Source organism: Carcharhinus amblyrhynchos, chromosome 18 (genome assembly GCF_965287045.1).
Source record: "Carcharhinus amblyrhynchos chromosome 18, sCarAmb.v2.hapA, whole genome shotgun sequence".
Lineage (NCBI taxonomy): Eukaryota > Metazoa > Chordata > Chondrichthyes > Carcharhiniformes > Carcharhinidae > Carcharhinus > Carcharhinus amblyrhynchos.
In genome coordinates, this window is record NC_137341.1 from 55,154,849 (window position 1) to 55,174,686 (window position 19,838).

Consider the following 19,838-nt stretch of genomic DNA (forward strand, 5'->3'; position numbering starts at 1 on the left):
TAGGAAGGGAGCTCCAGGATATTGTCCCAGCGACGGTGAAGGAACAGTGATATATTTCCAAGTCAGGATGGTGAGTGAGTTGGAGGGGAGCCTCCAGGTGGCGGCATTCCCAGATATCTCCTGCTGTTGTCCTTTTAGATGGCAGTGATGGAGGGTTTGGAAGGTGCTGTCTAAGGATCATTTGGTGAGTTGCTGTCGTGCATCTGGACTTGAACCTGGAACTTGTGTCTCTCGGGCAGGGAAATGACCCATTACACCACGAGTTGAAGTTATTACGTATGCCAGCTACTTCCAGCTCCAACTCCCATTGTTACCTTGCTACGAATGAGCTGTACTCAAAACCATTAAGGATCTCAACCAATAATGTTTCATTCAAGTGCTGGAAAGTCTTTTTTGTGAAAGATTAACTTCTCCCTCAGCGTACTGGAACAGGCAACTAGGAGTTTCTCACGGTAACTTCACTGCAGCGTAAGCCAACCTGTGACACTAATAAATAAATGTAAAAATTGTAAATATAAAATCACTGCTGTGACAAGTGAGTTAAAACTTTCAAGAGAGCAGCTGGAACTTAGTTGACATTTATTTTTCATACACGGTTTTTACTTCCCATCGCTGTGCTATCGAGTTTGAAGATGTGATAAAAGGTTCTTTTTGTAGATTACATTTCATTTCCACGGTATATTCATGGAAATATGGATGTGAATACTTCATTCTGACTTCACTTTGGCATCAACACTGTGGGCTTACTTTGTGCATTTAAAATTTGGCTTCAAAGTGTATTTAATTGCCAAGGCTAGTTTACAGTTTGGGAGCTGTGAGTAATAACTGTAATAGTGTGAGTAATAATCTCCTCATGTGTTTGCCTGGTGGAATAATCAACACTGAAAGTAATAAGAAATAAAGTCCAGTTCAGCAGCTATTATAGAATTAGAGCCACCTGCCATGTGGCAAAACCAACAACATCTCTTCATAAAACATGTGGATAGTGGACAGTGACTTGTTGAGAAAGATAATCTCACAGCAACCGTTTCATTCTGAAAAACACTCTGCCACACTACCCAAACATTTTCAGTGTGGTCTGAGCGACTGTGATTAATTTTCAAAGTGGTAACTGCGCCATACAGGCAACTTAATATATTTCCTGATACTATAAGAAAGATTTAGGATATGAAGAATGTGAAAAGTGTTTGCTATTAACATGGAACTTGGTCCCAAGCTTATCCCTGGTGTCTACAATACCAACACTAGCGAAAGCAGACAGAGAAATCCCCTGGCTAAGTGTATGTGTGGGTCAGGTTGTGGTATGATAATGTTGAAAAGATGTTGTGAGCAGAGAAGGAAGGACAACATTTCAATACAGAACTCAGGCATCCTCTGATAGGTTTTTTTCAGAATATTTGGAGAAAGTATGTGGAGGCGACACAGATCCTTTCTCCTACCCTTCCAGACATTACATACTTCACTGTGCTTAAGGACATTTACAACTCACTCTCACACGGTGTGGCCAAACATCTAGAACACAGAGCAAGTGCTCTGCACAATTCCAAAACAACCTTCTCAACTCAGATATACCCAAGGCCACTCCTCACACCCCATTTTCCTGCTACAATCTCCCTAACAAGGAACCTAATCCTTATCTGCTTCATTGCTGCAGAACAATTTAATGCCCACAAGATACTCAGCACTGGCAGGAGTATCATTACCCTGAGGTTCCTAATGAGGTTCTCCATGAGCTGAGGTTTCGGATATCCTGGGCATGAGCTGTTCCATTGCCAATGATGAGGTTGACAGCAGTGGGAGATTGTCGATGGCAGGATCTCAGAACCTATAAACTCTCCCTGGCAGTTCGTAACATCATCACAAACACTCAACACTCAGCCCCTCGCTCCATCTCATCCTCAGCCTGAGCTGGGACTTTCACTCCTTCAAACTGTTACAATCTCAAAGAGTTAATGCTTCCAACACAATATCTTGATCCAAACAGAATATACTTCCATGGAGCATTAAATTAAACCCACTTAAAATTATGTCTTATTCATAATATTTGTCCATGAAAATATAAATCCCTTAAAATTAACTTTGTTTTCCTAACAACATACAGCTGTGCGTGGCACTGAGTATGGAAAATATGCATCTTCTGTAGAAGGGTCATGTGGAATCAAAATGTTAACTGTGTTTCTCTCTCCACAGTCACTGTCAGGCCTGCTGAGTTTATCCAGTATTTTTCTGTTTTTATTTCAGATTTCCAGCACTCACAGTATTTTGCTTCTATTTACTAAACATTTAAAAAGATTTTTAAATTTAATCAGTCACAATAGACTTCATAACAGTGATGCCAGTCATACTTGGACACAGCTGTGTTTCACCGTGTGCCTGGGTAATGGGTGAAGCAGACTGCAGCAGGATGGATGTTGTGGTTAGAGTTTTCTGGGGATGTATTCGGCGTCGATGAAAACATTTCCATTTTCTACCAGAAGAAGAATTCAAGTAATATTTAAATGAATTAAACAGGAATAATACGGCTGAAATGGCACTGTTTATATTCTCCCGACACCAGGAAATATCCAGAACCTGACATTTTTGCCACGTAAATTGAATAAATGTTAATGTTTAATTAGGAGAGTCCGGAGCACAGTGATTGGTTTGTGTTCAGAACAGACGCAGGCACTGTATTGGAGCTTTTCACTTCCATAGAAGTTATTTTTGCTCCAGTACAGTCCAACTGATGCTGCCTGTTTTCAGTCAGAGAGCTGTGAGCACACATTTATTCACATACCTTCAGTGACAAACACAGTTTGCATGGCCAAATGTCTCCCAGACTTTGAACATAAGAAATAGGAGCAGGAGTAGGCCATCCAGCCCTTCGAGCCTGCCCCGCCATTCAATAAGATCATGGCTGATCTGTCGTGGCTCAGTTCCACATTCCCGCCCTCTCCTCATAACCCTTAATCCCCTCTCTTATCAAAAACCCATCAACCCGCTTCTTAAATATATTGAGCGAGGCAGCCTCCACCACTTCAACGGGCAGAGAATTCCAGAGATTCACCACCCTTTGAGTGAAGAAGTTCCTCCTCAACTCCATTCTAAACCGCCCCCACTTTATCTTGAGGCTGTGCCCCCTAGTCCCACTGTCCTTTCTGAGCGGGAAGAGTCTCTCCACCTCTATCCTATCCATCCCATTCATCATCTTATACGTCTCAATGAGATCTCCCCTCATTCTTCTAAACTCTAACGAGTACAAACCTAGTTTATTCAGCCTCTCCTCATAGCTCAACCCCCTCAACTCCGGTATCAGCCTAGTAAACCTCCTCTGCACTCCCTCCAAGGCCAAAATATCCTTGCGTAAGTACGGCGACCAAAACTGCACACAGTACTCCAGCTGCGGCCTCACCAATGCCCTATACAGCTGCAGCAAGACCTCCCTACTTTTATATTCAATCCCCCTCGCTATGAAGGCCAGCACCCCATTCACCTTCCTGACCACCTGCTGCACCTGCAAGCTGGATTTTTGTGGCTCATGCACAAGGACCCTGAGGTCCCTCTGCACCGTCGCATGCTGCAGTTTTTCGCCCCGTAAGTAATAGTCCTTCCTACCATTCTTCCTACCAAAGTGGACCACCTCACACTTGCCAACATTAAATTGCCATTTCCTGGCCCACTCGCCCAGCCTATCTAGATCCTTCTGCAGACTCTCCACACCCTCCGCACAATTTGCCGTTCCACCAATCTTGGTGTCATCAGCAAATTTCGACACCATACACTCGATTCCCTCCTCCAGATCATCTATATAAATGGTAAATAGCTGAGGCCCCAGCACCGACCCCTGGGGCACTCCACTAGTCACCAACCGCCAATCCAAATAGCACCCATTGACCCCACTCTCTGCCTCCTATTAGACCCAATCCTCTATCCATGCTAACACCCTACCCCCAACTCCATGTCCCCTGACCTTCTGCAATTACCTCTTGTGAGGTACCTTGTCAAACGCCTTCTGAAAATCAAGAAAGACCACATCCACCGGCTCTCCTCTATCCACCGCCCTCGACACATCCTCATCGAACTCCAATAAATTCGTCAGACATGACTTCCCCTTAACGAAACTGTGCTGCGTCTGCTCTATCAAACAATTCTCCTCAAGATGCCTCACTATTTCCTCCTTGATCACGGATTCTAACATTTTACCTACAACAGACGTTAAACTAACCGGCCTATAATTCCCCGCCTTTTGCTCTTCAAATCACGGCTTCACAGATTGAAGTTAGATCTAATAGATTCCCTAGCCTTTGATTTGATTTGATTTATTATTGTCACACGTATTAATATAAAGCAAAAAGTATTGTTTCTTGCACGCTATACAACCAAAGCATACAGTTCATAGAGAAGGAAAGGAGAGAATGCTGAATGTAGTGTTACAGTCATAGCTAGGGTGTAGAGAAAGATCAACTTAATGCAAGGTAAGTCCACTCAAAAGTCTGACAGCAGCAGGGAAGAAGCTGTTCTTGAGTCGGTCGGTACGTGACCTCAGACTTTAGTATTTTTTTCCTGATGGAAGAAGGTGGAAGAGAGAATGTCCGGGGTGTGTGGGGTCCTTAATTATACTGGCTGCTTTGCCGAGGCAGCAGGAAGTGTAGACAGAATCAACGGATGGGAGGCTGGTTTGTGTGATGGATTGGGCAACATTCACGACCTTTTGTAGTGCCTTGCGGTCTTGGGCACAGCAGGAGCCCAGACCGAGCTGTGATCCAACCAGAAAGAATGCTTTCTATGGGGCATCTGTAAAAGTTGGTGAGAGTCATAGCTGACATGTCAAATTTCCTTAGTCTTCTGAGAACGTAGAGGTATTGGTGGGTTTTCTTAACTATAGTGTCGGCATGGGGGGACCAGGACAGGTTGTTGGTGATCTGGACACCTAAAAACTTGAAGCTCTCGACCCTTTCTACTTCATCTCCATTGATGTAGACAGGGGCATGTTCTCCACTACGCTTCCTGAGGTCGATGATTATCTCCTTTGTTTTGTTGGTATTGGGGGAGAGATTATTGTCCTACACACCTACACATCATGGATCACTAAGAGGCAATTTATTGTGACTAATCCATCTCACCTGCACATCTTTAGGCTGTGGGAGGAAACTGGAGCACCCAGAGGAAACCCACGCAGACACGGGGAGGACATGCAGGCTCCACAAATTCACCCTGGCCAGGAATCAAACCTAAGTCTGTGGTGCTGTGAGGCAGCAGTGCTAACCCACTGTGCCAGCGTGCTGCCCCTGGTCTCTGGCGCTGTGAGGCAGCAGTGCTAACCCACTGTGCCAGCGTGCTGCCCCTGGTCTCTGGCGCTGTGAGGCAGCAGTGCTAACCCACTGTGCCAGCGTGCTGCCCTGGGTCCCTGGTGCTGTGAGGCAGCAGTGCTAACCCACTGTGCCAGCGTGCTGCCCCTGGTCTCTGGCGCTGTGAGGCAGCAGTGCTAACCCACTGTGCCAGCGTGCTGCCCCTGGTCTCTGGCACTGTGAGGCAGCAGTGCTAACCCACTGTGCCAGCGTGCTGCCCTGGGTCTCTGGCGCTGTGAGGCAGCAGTGCTAACCACTGTGCCAGCGTGCTGCCCCTGGTCTCTGGCACTGTGAGGCAGCAGTGCTAACCCACTGTGCCAGCGTGCTGCCCCTGGTCCCTGGCGCTGTGAGACAGCAGTGCTAACCCACTGTGCCAGCGTGCTGCCCTGGGTCTCTGGCGCTGTGAGGCAGCAGTGCTAACCCACTGTGCCAGCGTGCTGCCCCTGGGTCCCTGGCGCTGTGAGGCAGCAGTGCTAACCCACTGTGCCAGCGTGCTGCCCCGGGTCTGTGGTGCTGTGAGGCAGCAGTGCCAATCCACTGTGCCAGCGTGCTGCCCTGGGTCCCTGGCGCTGTGAGGCAGCAGTGCTAACCCACTGTGCCAGCGTGCTGCCCTGGGTCCCTGGTGCTGTGAGGCAGCAGTGCCAATCCACTGTGCCAGCGTGCTGCCCCTGGGTCCCTGGCGCTGTGAGGCAGCAGTGCTAACCACTGTGCCACGCTGCTTTCTGTAGTTGCAGTAGGTTGTTTTCATGTCCTTTAAAGGCAACATTAAATGTTATTCATGTGAACAGAGTTTCAAATGTAATAAAACACTTTATGGAATTACATGGAAATGCCCTTCCTACTTCAGAAAGAAATATTGGACCATTTTATAAAACTCTACATTTTTTATTTTTGTCATCAACACTGATTAAACACAGAAGGCCATAAGATATAGGAGCAGAGTTAGACCACTCAGCCCATCGAGTCTGCTACCCCATTCAATCATGGCTGATATTTTTCTCATCCCCATTCTCCTGCCTTTTCCCCATAACCCCTGATCCCCTTATTAATCAAGAATGTATTTATCTGTATCTTAAAGACACTCAATAACCTGGCCTCCACAGCCTTCTGCAGCAAAGAGTTCCCCAGATTCCCCACTCTCTTACTGAAGAAATTTCTTCTCATCTCTGTTTTAAAGGATTGTCCCTTTAGCCTGAGGTTGTGCCCTCTCTGGTTCTAGTTTTTCCTACTAGAGAAACATCCTCTCCACATCCACTCTATCCAGGCCTCGCAGTATCCTGTAAGCTTCAATAAGATTCTTCCTCATCCTTCTGAACTTCAGTGAGTACAGACCCAGAGTCCTCAACCATTCTTCATGCAACAAGCTCTTCATTCAAGGGATCATTCTTGTGAACCTCCTCTGGACCCTTGCCAAGGCCACACATCCTTTCTTAGATACAGGCCCAAAACTGCTCACAATATTCCAAATGGCATCTGACCAGAGCCTGATACAGCCTCAGCAGTACATCCCTGCTCTTGTATTCTAGCCTACACAGCTCACACTAAAACCTTGTAGAAGAATTCATCATTACTGCAAACTCTACACGTAAAGATCAATAGAAAATGGCAGATATTGTACATATTTCTGGATGATGCAACATATGATATTTGTTAAATCAACTATAACCCTTTGATCATTGGAGATATATAGGCATATGGATAACATTGGAATAGTTTAGGTTAGAGGGTCATTAGATTGGTTTCACAGGTTGGCGCAACATCGAGGGCTGAAGGGCCTGTACTGCGCTGGAATGTTCTATGTTCTAGATTTTCATTCCAACAATCAAAAGGTCACAATTTTATCGATTGGTTTCATTGAATTTTTTGGTCTTGAGTTTTGTGCTTATTTTACTCGAAAACAGCAAGATGGAGATGAGCTTTACAATGAGACTGTATCTGATAGGACACGTTATTGCTGGGAAATTTTATCTGATCTTATCTGTAATCCGGGTAATGAGAAGAGTGTGGCCCTGATGTATTTTCAGTGCCAGTTTCTCTCGCCCACACCTGAATCTTTTTCCAGGACAGTTTCAGAGCAATCAGCATTCCCACGCTTTCCTATCTGATAGATTTTGGAGCCGTTCAGCCTGAGAGCTACAAATTAAAAATTAAATATCTTTATAACCATTGGCTTAAATACATGTTTGACCCTTCTGGAAAATACTTCATAAGGTTGGCTTAAGGCAACACAGACAAAATTTTCCCAAAAATGACAAAGGGTGGGATTTTTACAGGTGGACACTGCCAGATGGGCACTGCCCAATTATGTCCCAGACCCCCTGAGGGCTTCAATGAGCTCTGAGTCCCCTGGTATGGTCATCACACTGGTCTGTGCTGGTGGAGACCAGCGGTGATTCTCACCAGTTCACGCTGTGCCCAAGGTTCGGAATATCCCAGAAGCTGCAGGATCCAGCAGTAAACTGGCTTTGCATATTTAAATACTACTTTAAATATTCTAATTAGCCTTGTGTCCTTTCTGGGCACAATCCGGTTTGTGCCATTAAAAAGCGATTGAGCTGGTCAGCAAACGGGGAGACTGGGCTACTGCGCACGTGCAGGGTTCCAGAACTGTCAGACGAGGCCCCGCCCTCCCCGAGCTTTTAATGATATTTACAGTTGTGACCTCTGCACAGAGTTGGGGAGGGGGGATTCGAGCCTGAACGCCCACTGAAAAAGCAATGGTGACTTACACCAGTTTCCCTGCCAATTCAGCACTTCAAACCTTTTTTGGATGAATTGCCCCGTTTCCAGAATCTGCACCAGGCAGGGTGAGAGTGGAAAGTCGCTGCCAATATCTCGGTGAGGTTATCCACCGATCAGCTGGTTCAGCTTCAATTCCCGGCTGGTTCTCGGCTCCAGTGTCACTCGGTTGGGAATGGGAAAGGCAGCCAGCATTCCCTCCTCCGTTATGCTGGTGCTTTTGGAAGACTGTCTGTGCCTCCTGCTGCCCACTATTGGGCTCACACACCAGAATCAACTGCTCTGAGGGGTTCAGACACAGTTCCCACCCAAACAGCAGTACAAAGAGGGGAGTGTGGCAGCAGGTAAACCAACCAGAATATTTTAAATTTTTCTCAGTATTAATTTGACGCATGCTCTGGTCTTGTAGTCACCTGGTGTGAGATCTGCCCGAAGGTGGATCCTTGGCTCTTTCTCAGCTGTTGTCCCATCCTGAGCCATTGTCCTGGCTGTTTTTAATCAGCAGGAGTTTACTATTGGCTTCCATGCTCAGGGACAGGGCGAAGAGGCGAGTCCCAGGTTTACCTGAGCCAGAACGGGAATCAAAGCCATCATATTGATGATATTCTCGAAGACAATCTAACCACCTGTCCAGCTGAGCTCACCCCCCCATCCTCAGTCCTATTGGGCCCAGGAGATTGTATTCATCCTTCCATCATTTGAATTCCTTGGTAAAGTTACATTGAATTGTCTGACCAGCCCATGATCAAGGTGAATGGGGGAGCAGGGCTCGAGGGGCTGAATGGCCCCCTCCTGCTTCTCGTTTCTATGTCATAGATTGTTGCTTCTGGGACGTACATCTGGAGACTTGCTGTGCTGCTCTGGTCACTCGCATTCTCAACAATAATTACCCCAAGGGAGGGGGTTAGGGAAAGGTCACAGTTTCTTGCTGGACAATGTGGCCACTTTAACCGCTTACTAACACAAGATACTGAAGATACAAATAATCATCCGTGGGAGCCAGACAACTGAAATGATTGCATTGACTGTCAGATATCGTGGGTGATGAGAAAGATCGTCTTCATCTGATACTGTTAACGAGCCATTCCGAATTAATTAAACCAAGGGAAGTATTTTATCCACCGCCAAATCTAAATAACAACTGCTGGCCCCAATCTGAGGCCCCTGGTCATTGCAGATCAGCGAGCCGGGATCCCAGATATTTATCTGTCAGGAGGCGATGTACTGATGCAGTCTCTCTTTCTTCCTGTCACAGAGTTTCTGCGGTTTGTGGCTGACAGCTTGCTGTATGTTCAAAATGAAACTAGTTTAACTGTGAGGGGCTGAGCTGAAGCTGGCAATCTGTCCGAGGGCCCATCCTAGGGAGTCACTGAGCTCTGCTCCCATCACTTCTCATTGGCTGAAATACAGAGCAGGAAATACATTGTTCACACCATGAGAACTGTAAACTGGTCACTCGCAAATTCTATGGGAATAAACCAATTACTTCAGGGACGTTCGAATGGTATTATCGCGAGACTATTAATCCAGAAACTCAGCTCATGTTCTGGGGGACCCGGGTTCGAGTCCCGCCACGGCAGATGGTGGAATTTGAATTCAATAAAAAGTATCTGGAATTAAGAATCTACTGATGAGCATGAAACTATTGTCGATTGTTGGAAAAACCCATCTGGGTCACTAACGTCCTTTAGGGAAGGAAATCTGTTGTCCTTACCCAGTCTGGCCTGTATGTGACTCTCAACTGCCCTCTGAAATGGGCTAGCAAACCATTCAGTTCAAGGGTAATTAGGGATGGGCAATAAATCCTGGCCCAGCCAGCGATATCCCTGTCCCATAAATTAATTTTAAAAAACTTGACCCAAACCATGTATGTCATGTGATCGGTGCGCTCATAGACAACAGGAGGATTCTCCTGATGGCAGTAATACCGGCGCTGGTTATAAATTCAGGATCAGGGTATTATTTCACTGGCAACCCGGATCAGTCCCAACTGTTATGTGCCTTTTCCAATACATTTCTCCTCTACACAGGGAGTGTTAAAATACCGATTAAATTAAAGACAGTATTACACAACTGAAAATACAAACTAACTACATTAAATAATTAATTAAATAAATAAATAATAATTAACACAATGTTTTTCCTGTAGATTCAGCTGCTGAATTTAAAGGTATCACAAAAGGAAACAGTATCTTTTTAATTTACCTTTCTGTGAGAATTTGGTTTTGTATTTTGGTCTTGTTTTATGTGATTGTTTTGCAAACATTTAAACCAACTGCCCCTCTTTAAAATTTCTTTCCTCTCCACAGATTCCCTTCCCAGTCTCATAAGAACATAAGAACATGAGAAATAGGAGCAGGAGTAGGCCATCCAGCCCTTCGAGCCTGCCCCGCCATTCAATAAGATCATGGCTGATCTGTCGTGGCTCAGTTCCACTTTCCCGCTTTCTCCCCATAACCCTTAATCCCCTCTCTTATCAAAAACCCATCAACCCGCGTCTTAAATATATTTAGCAAGGCAGCCTCCACCACTTCAACGGGCAGAGAATTCCAGAGATTCACCACCCTTTGAGTGAAGAAGTTCCTCCTCAACTCCGTTCTAAACCGCACCCCCCTTTATCTTGAGGCTGTGCCCCCTAGTCCTACTGTCCTTTCTGAGCGGGAACAGCCTCTCCACCTCTATCCTATCCATCCCATTCATCATCTTATACGTCTCAATGAGATCTCCCCTCATTCTTCTAAACTCTAACGAGTACAAGCCCAGTTTATTCAGCCTCTCCTCATAGCTCAACCCCCTCAACTCCAGTATCAGCCTAGTAAACCTCCTCTGCACTCCCTCCAAGGCCAAAATATCTTTGTGCAGGTACGGCGCCCAAAACTGCACACAGTACTCCAGCTGCGGCCTCACCAATGCCCTATACAGCTGCAGCAAGACCTCCCTACTTTTATATTCAATCCCCCTCGCTATGAAGGCCAGCATCCCCCTCGTTTTCTCACCCGTTCCTCCCTCTTCCAACCCACACATCATTTTCTTTTCAAAACTCAAGGTTTCACGAAAAGATTGTTAATTGCAGGATTCCAGTTTTAGTTTATTATTAATGAGGTGGCTGCCTGTGGGATTTTCCCATCTCACTGCAGCGAATGGAGATTCCGCTTATTGCTAAAATCTCTGTCTTTCCTGCAGCGGAAGCGCAGTGTGAACGGGCTGGAACTTTCCACACTCCGTGTTGGCGTGATTTTCCAATCCCAGGAATGCTGCACCCCCACCGTGGGTTTCCCGCAAAGAAGATTACATTCTACGGGAAATCCCGTTGACAATGGTGGGACCAGAGGCTCCCGTCACTGACCACTGGTGAGCTACCTCCGCCTCCAGAATACACACAGCCGGTCGTCTGGGAATCCCACCCATACCACGGAAGCTTTGTCTTGGACTCAGGACAGATTTTCAGGAATACCAATTGTAAAGGTACATAATCCATACCACATAGAAAGAGAGTGCTGATTTGTTACCAAGTGGTCTCTGATTAGCAGAGGCATTGCCATGGAAAATGCACCAGGGGACAGTCAACTGTCAAGCTTTGGTTTGAATTCAAGCCAAGCAGGTTTGCATTTAAACCGTATTGTCAATGGCAAACCATCAATACAGCACTGGAATTCCTACAGTTCAACACGGCAAAAGATTGGCCTTATCAGCAACCAGGTAAATAGGGCTCGGCCCATTTGTTCACCATGTCAGCTCGGTGCATTAATGCTGTCCTGTGAGATAATAGTTACCACAGTCAGATCATTTTCACTGCATATCACACCAACTCCAGAATGGACCTAACACTATTTGGCCTTGGCAAGTGCTCGGTATCCCTCAGAATCCCCCGGAAAGGGATGAAATCTCAGAAATCTGAGCCACCGGTGAGGCCAGCTGTTTCATGTTGTTATTCTGCAGCAGCAACAGGAGGGGTATTTGCCACAAACAGGATGCTGCTGTCAAACCAAAAGGCCACTGTGCAAATCTCACAAACGAGTAATATGGTGCATGAACTTCAGTGCCGGTGTGACACCGGATCTGTTCCAACCATTAGCAGATCATATCAAACAGAAAGTCCCTTCGCCTGTCAGGGAAAGCTCAGAACACCCCCAACCAGCCAGTGCTTACAGAACCTAGGGAGGAATTCTCCAGGCACGCTTACCCCACGGCTGGAAAATCCCGCCCGAGATCAACGGAACTTTACGTGGTCCGTATCCCGCCTGTTACAAGTGTCATGGCAGAAGGGATGGGAAGATTCCGCCTCTAGTGTCCAAAACTAGATTGGACAGTGTTAACTAAACAATCGTGACTGCGTTAAGAATCACACTGAGAAACAATTGAAGGTTATTAGTGATGGTTGTGGTTCACCTACCAGAAATGGCATAAATTCGCACACACTGGCTTCTGCCCTTTGCAGGCAGAAGGAGAGTGCCCCACGCATTGCATCTCTTTCAACTAAACAAAACTGAGGGATAATCATTCCCCATGACAATGCCTTGACCAATTAGAGTCAACCTGTCTGATTTGAATTTAAACAGAAGCTTGACAGTTACCTAGCCCCTGGTGCACTCTCTTTTCATGCAATATAAATTGTTGTTCCCTTTACCATTGATATTCTTGCATATCTGTCGTGACGAGGTTAAAAACTTTGAGAGTGTTCCTCTCGAGTTATTATTACACACCACTCACAAACCCAGCTTTCATAATGCATCCCCACTCTCAAAGACCACATAACACTCAACTCAATGGAATTATAAAATTATATCTATTTAAAATGAAGCCATTGAGATGGTATCAAAAACTACATAAATAAAGGTTTATTAACAACAATCTCTTTTACTTTGCCCTGAGATACTTTTAAAGCAAGTAATTTCATCTTTAAATACATGTACAAAGTATTCTTTTACAAGAATCAGGGGGAGATTTCAAACTTCAACTTTTAAATTTTATTTGTCTCAAAGAGGCCTACATTCACACTGCAACAAAATTACTGTGAAAATCCCCTTATTGCCACACTCCAGCACCTATTCGGGTAACTGAGGGAAAATTTAGCACGGCCCAATGCACCCTAACCAGCACGTCTTTCAGACTGTGGGAGAAAACCGGAGCACCCGGAGGAAACCCACAAACACATGGGGAGAACATGCAAACTCTGCACAGACAGTGACCCAAGCTTGGAATTGAACCTGGATCCCTGGTGCTGTGAGGCAGCAGTGCTAACCACTGTGCCACAGTAATATTTCAGAAGGCGGACATGTATGATTGTATAGGGTGACTGAGATTGTAATGTTTCTGTGTTGTGTGAGCAGATAATTACGTTGAATGCTACAATCGAAATGTTATATATCGTAATAAAATAGCCTAACCCTATTCTGAAAGAAGTGTAGATAAAGGGTGAATTGCTTTTTTGGGGGTTAGAGCAATGAGCTCATCTGGAAGAAATGCTGAAGTGTTTATTTTTGGAAAGTTGATAAATGCTAGTAAACCAAATATTTGAAGTCCTCACTATATTCTCTGACCAATATGGATAAGGCAGTGAAATGTAACTTTTCCACCGTAATTAAACAATTTCTTTCACTGGAATCTTTTCCTGGGCACAGTCAAAATGGACATTCAGCCTCACGGCAGCAAAATCCGAGAGCTGAGAGGAGAGGGGTGGAGAGTGACAACACTCCAGGCTGGAAAGGAAATAGCTTCTGAACAGTGTGGTGTCCGGGGAGTTGAGCCGAGGAGGAGGCAGTTGTCTCGACAGGTGGGCGACTTCTGGGAAATTTGGAAACTGTGTGAAAATAAACAGACTCAGTCAAAGCGTCGATAGGACCCGGTCCCAGTGAAAGGCTTAAATAAGATGCAACTACATTTGATGCGAATTAAAATCTGCAAAAATAAACACTGGAATCCCCAAACTCTGAAAAGCGGGAGAGCTAATCACTCATTAATGTAAACGCCAGGAACACTGCACACTGGGAGAGATCGAAAGATCCAACCCAAATGAGAGGAGCTGCTGTAATCGTGTTCAACCTGTAATCCGCCAACTCAACTTTCCTGGCCCCACATCATGACTTTGTCATTTTCACTTAAAACAGGCAGCTTTTAAAAATAGCCTTTTATTTTTGTTAGCGGCACAGTTTAACCATTTGTGACACTTCCCTTAGCCCAGGCTGATATTGTTCACAATATCTTGATGAATATGGAGTTGTGTAGAAATTCTAAAAAGAGAAGTTTTCCTTTCTGTTTAAAGCAGTGGGTTGTCTATACCGAGAATACAGTTGGCAAACTTCACCTCAGGAATTCCTCAGCTGATGTGTCATCATCCTCACTTCCTCCAGCCCAATTCTGTTGTATAAAAAGTAACTAATACAAAGCCACATGCTGAGAGCACAAACTGCAGCTTCTAATTAATATTAAACATCAGCTACTTACAAAGTAAATAATCATTAGCCCAGTGGGGTGCACACGGCATCGTCAGCAAAAGGAGGGAATCCTAAACTGTACACAGAGCAGTTGGAATGCTTTCAATATCCATGACTTATACATTTTAGAACCACTAGATTTGAAGAGACGATAGAGGAGAATGGCGAGGGAGACGGCACAGTGGGTAGCACTGCTGCCCCGCAGCGCCAGGGACCCAACTTCGATTCCGGCCTCAGGTCACTGTCTGTGTGGAGTCTGCACACTCTCCCCGTGTCTGCATGGGTTTCCTCCCACAGTCCAAAGATGTGTGGGTTAGGCTGATGGGCCGTGCTAAATTGACCCTAGTGTCAGGGGGATGGGCAGGGTAAATATGTGGGGTTACGGGAATGGGGCCTGGATGGGATTATGGCCGGTGCAGGCTTGATGGGCCAAATGGCCTCCTTCTGCACTGTAGCGATTCTATGAGCAGAGAGATTTAGAGAACTTGAAGGTTTCGTTCTTTGCCCATCTCGCTTATTCATTTAATGTTGCCCTTCAGTCACAACACTCAGAGATGAATCTGTTTCCATGTGCTTGGGGACACCCAGTTCCACCTTCCCATCGTTGTGTTTTGTGCTTATTTATTCATGATTAAATCAAGGCTAGAACAAGAATTTTCTCCACTATCCCTTCCTGATCAATGCTTAGAGGCAGATTAGCCAGTCCCCACGATAATCCCCAATTTCAACATCCTTCTCACACGCTCAATCAGACTGAACTGCATCAAGCACAAACTTCAGAGTCTGTCTGTGATGGAAACTGCCTGTGGGAGAGACCTTTCCAGCTCTGCAACAGTACCTGCCACCCATTCTCATCGGGGAGGCTGTGGCAGAGTGAAATCATCACTAGACTAGCAATCCAGAGACCCAGGGTAATGTTCTGGGGACCCGGGTTCAAATCCCACCACAGGAGATGGTGAAATTTGAATTCAATAAAAATCTGGAATTAAGAATTTACTGATGACCATGAAACCATTGTCAATTGTCGGAAAAAACCATCTGGTTCATTAATGTCCTTTAGGGAAGGAAATCTGCCGTCCTTATCCTGGTCTGGCCTACATGTGACTCCAGAGTCACAGCAACGTGGTTGACTCTCAGATGCCCTCTGAAATGGAGGGCAGTTAGGGATGGGCAATAAACGCTGGCCCAGCTAGGGACGCCCACATCCTGTAAAAATACATTTAAAGAAATTCTGCTGCAATCTTCACCAACAATGTCTTCTACAGACTGAGTTTATCACTGCTCAGGCTCCAGTTTATCTTCAATAAATTCAAACTCACCCAAAAATCTCTTGCCTTCATTCTATCCAACACAAAGTGTTGCCCCCAGACAAGCCATCTTCCCCAGTTCAACAATAACTGTTTACAAATCCTTCCACAGTTTCAGCCTGCCTAATGGAAACCTCCGACAAGACCCCAATGTACCAATGCATGGCTCCTGCCCTTCTAACTGCCCTCGTTGCATGGAGCACTCCATCTACGTTTGGTAAGATATATTGCAAACATCTCAACCACACACAGTCTTCTTTAAATCAATATTTGGCTAGACGATTATTCTGAGATTAAATGGAAAAAGCAACTGAAATTAAAAGGATTTTTTTTACTGATGAATGGGATATTTCTGGAGTCTGGGGAATTAGAACCACAGAACCAGAGAACATTACGGCACAGAAACAGGCCTTTTGGCCCTTCTTGTCTGTGCCGAACCATTTTTCTGCCTCGTCCCACTGACCTGCACTTGGACCATATCCCTCCACACCCCTCTCATCCATGAACCCGTCCAAGTTTTTCTTAAATGTTAAAAGTGCATGTACCACTTTATCCAGCAGCTCATTCCACACTCCCACCACTCTCTGCGTGAACAATCCACCCCTAATATTCCTTTTAAACTTTTCCCCCTTCACCCTTAACCCATGTCCTCTGGTTTTTTCTCCCCTAGCCTCAGTGGAAAAAGCCTGCTTGCATTCACTCTATCCATACCCATCATAATTTTATACACCTCTATCAAATCTCCCCTCATTCTTCTACGCTCCAGAGAATAAAGTCCTTCCTAATCTATTCAACCTTTCAGGTTGAATTGTTTCAGGTACGAACAAGTTAAACGTTCCCCTTGCTCAAGAAAATTACAGATCCCAAGAAAGTGAAAAGAAAGTTAAGGCAGTCCGTGTGCCTTTGTTAAGTTTGACTCTGGTGATGTTTTGACTGCTGGGCAGGATGTAAAGAGCAAGAACATACTAACTAAAAGAACCCTGTTCACGGTGATATGTCCCCATCCACTTTCATACAGAAGACTGTGTCATCAACAGTATCAAAAGCTCAGTGGAGAGTGTGAGCTGAGACTATCAGAGAGGCAAAGATAAAACCAAAAACAGAAAACAAATGGAGAATTTGAGGAAATGAAACTGGTTCCAAACCATTTCATCCAGTAACTGAGAAAGGCCAAAACTTGATTGTGGCACAGTCTGTGCTCCTTTCAGTTGTACAGAGTGAAGGATATTCTGTATAAATATATCTCACAATTAAAATAATGCTGAAACGACTGGAACTCAATCCAGCATTTCAGAATAATTTTCAATAAATGACTGGTATGAAACAGGGGCTGGTTTTAAGGACATAAGAACATAAGAAACAGGAGCAGGAGTAGGCCATCTAACCCTTCGAGCCTGCCCCGCCATTCAATAAGATCATGGCTGATCTGAAGTGGATCAGTTCCACTTTCCCGCTTTCTCCCCATAACCCTTAATTCCCCTGTCTATCAGAAACCTATCCACCCATTTTGAACAGTTGGATATTTGTATCGAATCTGTGCAGCTTCTGACAGTGTTTTATGAATATCTTTCCCTCCCTCCTTGTCCCTGTGAGTATTTACTCAGTTTAACTCAGATACTTGGATAATCTCAGTGAAATTTAAGATACTATTATTTATGAAATCAAAATTAATATTCTGACTTGTCAAAAATTGGAGGAAATGAAAAATTAATTTAAATACTGGCACCCTGGTATCAAATATAAATGATAATAAAACATAAAAAGTTCCATATGTTCATAACAACCAATCTATTTAAGAATTAGCATCATAGAACCCTACAGTGCAGAAGGAGGCCATTTGGCCCATCGAGTCTGTACCGACAACAATTCCATCCAGGCCCTATCCCATGCATTTACCCTAGCTAATACCCCTGACACTAAGGGCTAATCAGTCTAACCCATATATCTTTGGACTGTGGAAGGAAACCAGACCACCTGGAGGAAACCCACACAGACATGGGGAGAATGTGCAAACTTCACACAGACAGTGACCCAAGCTGGGATTGAACCCGGATCCCTGGCGCTGTGAGACAGCTGTGCTAACCACTGTGTTACCATGCCACCAATTAGCACTTTAAAGTTTAATATTTAAATTAATCAAACAGCCAAATTGTAAATTAATAATATTTTAGTAATAGGGATGATGGGGGTTTGGCCTGGGTCAAAAGCTCTTTCAGAGAGTCGGTGCAGACTCGATGGGCTGAATGGCCTCCTTCCGCACTGTAGGGATTTTATTATTATTTTCCTACTGATATTTCTATATTGCTGATGATGACACAAAAGTACAAGTGACCCCATAGAGTGTTACATCTGCGGATGCTGGGAGTCCGAGATACAGACAGAAAGCACAGGAAGAACTCAGCAGCCCTGCCAGAAGTTACTGCTTCAAGTCCAAAGCCCAATATACTCTTCTCCAGAACAGCTGCAAAGAAGTCATATTCGACCTGGAACCTGGGGCAGGATTTTACAGCCTTGTGTGTCAAATCCTGACTTTTCCACAGTCTGCCCCTCACCTGCTTTAATTCCCATAGCGGGTGGGATGGTAAAATTAACCCTTAAAGTTTATTTATTAGTCACAAGTAGGCTTACATTAACACTGCAGTGAAGTTACTGTGAAAATCCCCTAGTTGCCACACTCCAGCACCTATTCAGTTACACTGAGGGAGAATTCAGTGTGGCCAATGCACCCTAACCAGCACGTCTTTAGACTATGGGAGGAAACCGGAGCACCCAGAGGAAACCCACGCAGACACGGGGAGAATGTGCAAACTCCACACAGACAGTGACCCAAGCCGGGAATCGAACCCAGGTCACTGGCGCTGTGAGGCTGCCGTGCTAACCCACTGTGCCATCGTGCCACCCTCTGTTTCTCTCAGACAGATGCTGCCAGACAGGCTGAGTTGCAGCAATGTTTGTAAGGCAGAGAGCAGAGCGGGTGAAGGAAGGTGAAATTAGTCACCTCACCACTTCCCAATCATAAACACCAGGGGCCTGGGGATAAAATGAAGAATTTTACACTATTAAAACAACAACATTGCTTCCAGTTATTTATTAACAAAATAATAAATTAGCTCGATTTAAATGCTTTAGAAATTTACACGTTTTGGCGAAAGCTGTTGCTTTATAATAAACTTACTGAGTGCAGAGGAATCTGAGACGGCAGCAGTTAGATTAATGAGACATTGTCCTCTGAGGAAACAAGGAAGAAGTGCTCATTCCCAAAGTGTTACTGGAACTGAACAGCCTACAGTTTAGCGATATGAGTAACAGAAAGAGCTGACCTATTGCATCATTAAACACAGACATGGATGGCTATGAGCAATTTCTGGGTAAATGTTTGTGACAGTTTAATTTCATTAGGAGGTGGACATGATTCCACATCTTCAGCAGCTGAAAGGAAACCAGATCCAAAAGGGCAGCATCAAATCCAGCCAACAGGTTCACCGGCAAAACTTCCTTCACTTTCCTCGGCACCGTCAAAAACTCCGGCACATTTTTATTCCCCAGGAAAAAATGCATCAGTTCCTGTTTCTGTAAACGTTCCCTCCAGAACCGCACCAGATCCTCCAGCCTCTCCATGAGGAATTGCTCACCCCAGGCTTCCAGGGGTCCCCTCAGGAGCAGGTGGAAGAGGGCGGTTTTGATGTTGTAGGAACAGAGGATGGAGTTCCACTGAACCGCAAACTCCTGCCCCAGCTCCTTACCGCCCAGGTCGCGAAGGGCTTTCATAATCTGCAGACACTTGAGATGACAGGAGTTGTTTGGAGTTTGCACTTTGAGCCAGTTGAGGAATTTTTGCTCATGTTTTGACAGGTAGACGTACCAGAAAGCTTCCTGCCTGAGGGCTCTGGGCAGCCCAGAACTGCAGGGCTGGGCCACCAGGAATACCGAATCTCCCACATGGATAGCTGGGATCAACCTCACAGACATGGCAATGTGGCAGCAGACATAATCCGACCTGGGCAGCAGCTTGAGGATGAGTTGTTGGTTGA

At 45.2% G+C, this 19,838-nt stretch overlaps 1 protein-coding gene across 1 annotated transcript in view; it reads right to left on the bottom strand.

Annotated features, from left to right (window-relative positions):
• Positions 1-227: 227 nt before the first annotated feature.
• The window catches only part of itpripl2 (ITPRIP like 2), a 20,460-nt gene continuing 849 nt past the window's right edge, over positions 228-19,838 (bottom strand). The window contains exons 1-2 of the mRNA XM_080206169.1: positions 18,983-19,838; positions 228-486 (exon numbers count right to left, since the gene is read on the bottom strand). The exon at positions 18,983-19,838 is cut by the window's right edge and continues 849 nt beyond it. Of these exons, the coding sequence (XP_080062295.1) occupies positions 19,159-19,838 (680 nt within the window). The 3' untranslated portion in view covers positions 228-486; positions 18,983-19,158. The remainder of the gene's footprint in view (positions 487-18,982) is intronic.